Source organism: Festucalex cinctus, chromosome 8 (genome assembly GCF_051991245.1).
Source record: "Festucalex cinctus isolate MCC-2025b chromosome 8, RoL_Fcin_1.0, whole genome shotgun sequence".
Classification (NCBI taxonomy): Eukaryota; Metazoa; Chordata; class Actinopteri; order Syngnathiformes; family Syngnathidae; genus Festucalex; species Festucalex cinctus.
Genome location: NC_135418.1, coordinates 930,228 through 936,948, shown reverse-complemented (window position 1 = coordinate 936,948; position 6,721 = coordinate 930,228). Strand labels below are relative to the sequence as shown.

At 51.5% G+C, this 6,721-nt stretch overlaps 1 protein-coding gene across 1 annotated transcript; it reads right to left on the bottom strand.

Annotated features, from left to right (window-relative positions):
- Positions 1–759: 759 nt before the first annotated feature.
- On the bottom strand, positions 760–6,094 carry LOC144023573 (uncharacterized). The gene is given in 8 exon segments (XM_077529203.1): positions 760–1,189; positions 1,191–1,528; positions 1,531–2,229; positions 2,333–2,512; positions 2,889–3,055; positions 3,103–3,337; positions 4,823–4,940; positions 5,985–6,094. Coding segments are annotated over 8 exon segments (2,277 nt in total).
- Between the last annotated feature and the right edge of the window lie 627 nt (positions 6,095–6,721).

Below are 6,721 nucleotides of genomic sequence, written 5' to 3'. Positions count from 1 at the left end.
CAGGCGGGCAAGCAGGTGGGCAAGCAGGCGTGCGTCTGTGGCAGGTTGGTGGAAGCGTGTCATAGGCGGGCAGGCGAGGAGTGGTCCAGAGCAGGTGCCTGTGGGACGAGAAGGATTAATGATGATTCTGAGGGAAGACAAGCGTAAAATGCTGGAAACAACAGACTGCTAAACAGCGAGTGTCAATCTGGCGCCAAGGTGCAGTCCCATGCTGGTCTTTATAGGGTGGAGATTGCTGATTGTCTGCACCTGGCCTCTGCTCCAGTCACACAGCCTCTTTGCCACGCCCGCTTTGACACAGAGAGAGAGAGAGAGGGAGAGAGAAAGGGCAGGCCTCATGGGGCGGAGGAACGGGTCCTAACAGCAAGGCCCTTACCGGACACAAGAGTTCTGGCCTGTCCCCGCCCTCAGCAGAAAGGGGTACATAATGCATAAGCCGTAGAGGCTGGTTACGAGAGACAGACAACACTTTGGGAATGAAGGCAGTGTTTGGCCACAAAGACGCAGAGCCCCTCTGAGGAACAAGGGCACCAGCTCATGGCTCCCCACGGAGCCTCCATTAGCACTGACATGTCGGCATGCAAGAAATCCAGAATGGTGGGGATCGAACACGAAACAGGGTCCACCCCGCAGTCTCCGCACCACGCTACAAACAACTTCCACCTGTTGGCATTCTTTAGCCGAGTGGATGGTGCCCTCGCATTAAGGATGGTCCGCCTGACCGATTCTGCACAGCTGGTCAGCAGCGGTCGGGGCCTTTCAGTGACCAAACACACAGGAGGAGGCACTGAGGGTCGGGATGCCAAACCCGACCTCCCTGTTAAGACAACAGATCCTCCCTGTCGGGGAGACGCACAATTGACGGAGCAGGGGGAACCACGTCCGGGCCGGCCAGAAGTGGGCCACCAGCAACAGTTTGTGCCCCTCCTGAAGAACCCTCCGAAGCGTCCGTCATATCAGAGGGAGTGCAGGAAAGGCTTAGAGAAGGCAATCCGGCCACGGCTGTGCCAATGCATCCAGACCCAGAGGGCTGGTGGCCTCGCTCAGGGAAAACCAAAGCGGGCAGTGGGTCGAGTCCTCGGAGGCAAAGAGATCGACTTCCGCTGTGCCGAAGCGACTCCAAACCATGCATACCACCTCTGGGTGGAGGCGCCACTCTCCCGGAGGAAGACCCCGACGGGAGAGAGAGTTGGTTACGATCCCCCGGCAGATAGGCGGCCTGCAGACTGGCCAGACGCGGAGCAGCCCACCTGAGAAGGTGCTGGGAGGTTTCCAACAGACGGGCGGACCTGACGCCGCCCTGATGGCCTATGTGAAACACTGTCATGGTGTTGTCCGACCGTATGAGCACATTCCGTCCCCTCAGGTATGGCAAGAAGTGCATGAGTGCCAGGTGCACCACCCGCAGCTCCAGCACATTGATGGGCTCGCCCCTGTCGCGCACAAACCAACATCCCTGAGCCGTCCTGTGCTGCCAGACAGCACCTCAGCCCGTGAGGCTGGCATCCGTGGTGACCGGTGATCGCGGCGGCCCGGGGCAACACCCAGTGGGACAACGCTCAACAGAAAAGCCCTGTCTCTACAAGGTGCCAGGGCGAGGAGGCACCGATGGGACACCCTGAGCCTCAGGTGGCGGTGCCACTTGGCGTCCAAGTGGAAGCCGTTAAGCCACCTCTGTAGAGGGCGCAATGACAGCAGGCCCAGCGGGACCACAGCCGTTATGGACGTCAGCTTGCCCAAAAGCCACAAGTAGGCAACGTAAGGCAGCAGCCTGCCCCCCCGAAAGAGGCGAAGAGCGTTGTCGACTCGGCGAGGAGATGGGTGGGCCCTCATCATCATGGTGTCCAACGTCACACCAATGAAGTCCGTCCGCTGAGAGCGGACCAGAGAGGACTTGGGCAAGTTGACCCTGATGCCCAACCGGGCCACATGTGACAGGAGATCGGGGGTGTCCCGGATCACCTGAGCCCGCGACGGCGCGTAGAGGAGCCAGTCGTCGAGGTACGGCAGCACCTTCATGCCCACAGACTGCAGAGGCGCAACAGCAGCCTTCACAAACCAAGTGAAGACCCGTGGGACGAGGGAGAGCCAGAAGGGGAGCACACGGAACTGCCAGTGATGGCCCTTGTAGGCAAAACGTAGAAATCGAAGGTGTCGAGGTGCGATGGGGACGTGGAAGTAGGCGTCCTTTAGGTCTATGGACGTGAACCATTCTCCCCGGGGGACCGACTGCAAGACGTGTTCATGGTTAGCATGTGGAATGGCAATACCTTGAGATGTTGACCCCCCTCAGGTCCAGTATCGGTCGCTATCCACCGGTCTTCTTTGGGACAAGGAAGTACGTCGAGTAGAAGCCCCCTGACTGTGCCAGAGGGTCCACAGCCTCGATCACGTTCTTGGCAGGAGGGCGGACAGCTCCTGGTCCTGTGCCGAGGCTTTTGCCGGGTCGGCGATGAGAGTCACCCTGACCCGACAGGAAACAGGGGGCCGGCGTCAGAACTGCAGCTCGTACCTGTGGGTCAAGATGGAGACCACCCACAGGTCCGAGGCACGAGCAGCCCAGTAACTGAGCTGCTGGTGGGAAAAATGTCTGACGGCCGGCCCCAAGGCCTCAGTTTCTGGCCCTCCGGCCCCTAGGGGCCCGAGAGGGACGGTGGGTGGGGCCTGCAGCCCGTGGTTGCCTTGAAGGCAAGCGGGCGGAGGAGCGAAAGTCCCCGACGGGCCTCTGTGGGGGTTGCTGGGCGCCATAGGTCTCGGTAGGCTGGGGCTGAGGAAAGCGAGGAAAAGTAAGGCGGGCCCCAGGCCTACTCTGTGGGGGGGACAGGGCCCTATTGAGGCTGGAAAGCTGCTTCCTGGTCTCATGAGCCAGTCCTTTCCAGCGCACCCACAGCGGCCGAACCAAAAAGCTCCCCCGGCTGTACAGGAACACTACGGAGGGCCCTCCTAGAGGCTTCCGTCAAGGGGGACTGCGCCAGCCACACCTGGCGCTGCGCCTGCAGTAGGAAGGACATCAGTCGGCCGTGTTCCCTGGTCATGAGGGCAAAAGCCTGGAGGGCTGCGCATTGCGCAGGACAGCCTGTATAGAACCATCCCCCGCCTCACTGGACGAGCTCCGATCGGACGCCAGAGAGTTCGGTCCCAAAAGCACAGACCCCGGGTCATGGTCATCATCGTGAAAAAAGGACGCAGAAGCAATGGAGGAAATGGCGTCCTCCTCTGGAGGAAGCACCAGCATGGGCGGGGTGGATGGCACGGGAGGGGCAGGTGGTCCCGGCACCTCCGTAAGAGCGGGAGGGTGACGGTCCTGCAGAAGAGACCTCACCTCTGCTAACTCAGCCTGAAGGCGCCCAACCAACGAAGCGAGTCGTCGCTGCGTCGCTCTCTTCTTGGGGGGGCCATGTACAGTGGTAGCTCTACTTACAAAATTAATTGGTTCTGGAAGAAAGTTCTTAAGTAGAAAATTTTGTAAGTAGAGACGCATTTTCCATGTAAATGCCCTAATCCGTTCCAAGCCTCCCAAATTTCAGACATAAATGTTTTATAAAGCATAAAAATGCATCAAAACATGTTACAATGAGATTATTGCACAATAAATGAGAGTTGTGCATAATGTAAAAAACAAAGAATAGAGTAAAGAATAAAAATGAAGGTCATTTACCTTTTTAACTGCTGTCCTCATCGGTTTTTGTCCTCTTTTTCATGTTCTCCTCTCTCAGAAGTGTTTTTTTGTTTTGTTTTGTTTTTGCCTGGTGTTTTGTAAAGAACTGATCCATGGATTTTTTTTTTAATATTTTTTTTTTAAACAATCCTTCGGAAATGTCCAAGGCAAACATCATCTTAGTGAGCAAACGCCCGACTGGTGAACACTTTTTCTGGGCGATTCTTTTAAACAAATTCTGAAACTTCATGGAAACTTCCGGTATGGCGAGGCATCTTTTAAAAAAAAAAAAAGGCCCGTCTCGTCGCAATTAAAAACTTACTGTGCCTTCATCAATCACCAATTGTTTGAATTTTTGCACAAATTCGTTGGCCGTTAGTTCATACATTTACGAAAAACTATCGGAACACCACATGGGCCGTGGGATGAATGATGAGGACGCTGTATAGACACCGATCTAGTATACGCTCATACCTATGATAGAGGTTCCTCTTAGCCAATAGGATGCCAGAAACATGCACAAACACCGATCTAGTATACGCTCATAGATATCTATGGTAGAGGTTCCTCTTAGCGAATGGGATGCCAGAACGTTGCACAAACACCGATCTAGTATTTACGCTGATAGGTACCTATGGTAGGAAATAGCCATAGCCGAAAGTATGTTGCGTTCGGTCATGTATTTTTACCTTTCGCATCGAGAAATTTATTTCGTAACAAGAGGCAATATTTTCCCATTGAGGCGTTTCGTAACTCGAAAATTTCGTATGAAGAGACGTTCGTAAGTAGAGGTTCCACTGTAATAAGTGTATAAGTGTTTTCTGTGTGTGTGTGTGTGTGGGGGGGGGGGTATATATATATATATATATATATATATATATATATATATTAGGGCTGTCAAAGTTAAAGCGTTAATAGATTAATTAATCAAAGTAAAATGTCCCCTTAATCTCTTCGAAAATCTGTCGTATGCATATGCCACGCGAGAAGAAAAGAGGAGACACCGGAATTTATACCCTTCTAGGGTCACCCAGGGTTCTCAGGTGACTAATTTGGTATGCATTACTCGAACTGCGCATGCGCGAAAGGAACATTCAGTGCTTAAAGGCATTCTGCCTTCTGGAGGTCGGGAGGGACGAAATAGAACTGTGTTCATTTACTTACAGCGTTAAATGTAGGCAGGTTCAACTTCTGGATGAGGAAAATTCCAAAAAAATCCGGACCGTTGATGACGAAGCTCCTGTAGACTTGAACGGGTGAAGTGAAGTCAGCTCTCAGTGTCCTGTCTCGCGTTGGACAAGCGAGTCAGATACAATGCGCTGATTGGCTTATTTGAAATTTGGCACATTTATAATAAACGATCAACCCCAAACAGTAGAAAAATACTCGAGGTGGTTTTATAATCTTTCCCAGAATTTCATATGCTTTAAATTAAATTAAATTTGCAGGAGATGTTATTGCATCAACCAGCTGTGTTTTGAGATGCTTTAAAAATAATTCAGATAGCTTTAATTCTATAAATTAAATTTACATTAGCCACTTTTTTTCCAGACTGATACCAGTAGGAGTACTCAACACTTGAGTACACAGTTACTGATCCCAAGTAAACGAGACCATTAATACTTTTAATGCATAAAACTTCTATTAAACCAATGACAGATAATTTCAAAGAAAGACCTTTTGTTTAAATCTGACTTTGAAAAGTCATTCTGCATTAAGTTAAGTTCACAATAACAAACTCTGAATTTAGGATTAATTTGGAATAAACAAAAGTGCACACACAAAAAACCCACACAGATTTAGTCTTCATTGAAATTAAGTTGAAGTACAAAATAATGCAGAATCACCATTCAAGTATTAAACATGGCATGATATAGTTGGAAATTATATAACTAGACGAAGCGCAATTTCTGCGTGTGGGAATGCGAGAAGCTGAACGCTAATAGCTGCATGCTAAGCTGAATGCCAATAGCTGAATGCGAAGCTGAATGATTATGAACTAAATTGAAAGATAAATTACATGAAAATTACAAAGTATTAAAAGTTAAAAGATTAAATGAATAAAAGGAGCATTTGAACTATAATGTCTGGGGCTGTATGCCCCTGGCAGGGTCACCCATGGCAAACAGGTCCTAGGTGAGCGGCTCAATGACCTCTGATGATGAGAATAAATATTGGATCACAGTCCCTTGTCCAGACGCGGGTCACCGGGGCCCCCCTCTGGAGCCAGGCCTGGAGGCGGGCCTCGAAAGTGAGCGTCTGGTGGCCTTCACCCATGGGGCATAGCCTGAAAAGGCAACGTGGGTGCACCTTCCTATGGGCTCACCACCTGTAGGAGGGGCCAAAGAGGTCGGGTGCGTAGCGAGCTGGGTAGCTGCCAAAGGCGGGAACTTTGGCGGTCCGATCCCCAGCTACAGAAGCTTGCTCTTGGAACATGGAATGTCACTTCTCTGGTGAAGAAGGAGCCCGACCTGGTGTGTGAGGCAGAGAAATTCCGGACTCTCCTCCACACACGGCTTGGGCTTTGGTACCAATCCTCTTGAGAGGGGTTGGACTCTTCCACTCTGGAGTTGCCCATGGTGAGAGGCGCAGAGCAGGTGTGGGCATACTTATTGCCGTTCGGCTTGGCGCCTGTACGTTCTGAAGGGTTTACCCCCGGAGGGTAGCATCTATCCGTCTTCAGTTGGGGGGGACGGGTCCTGACTGTTGTTTGTGCATATGCATCAAACAGCAATTCAGAATACCCATCCTTTTTGGAGTCCTTGAAGGATGTGCTGGAGAGCGCTCCCCCTGGGGACTTCCTTGTCCTGGGCAATGACAGTAAGACCAGGAAGGGCGTGATTGGGAGGGACCCCCACCCACCCCCCCGATCAAAACCCGAGCGGTGTTCTGTTATTGTACTTCTGTGTCCATAACGAACACCGTATTCAAACATAGGGGTGTCCATATGTGCCACCAGGACACCCTAGGCCTCAGTTCGATAATCGACTGTAGGCATGTCATGGGATTTGGACACCCATGCAATTTTCATCTTTTGGGCTAGGTGGCTATCAATTAGATAAT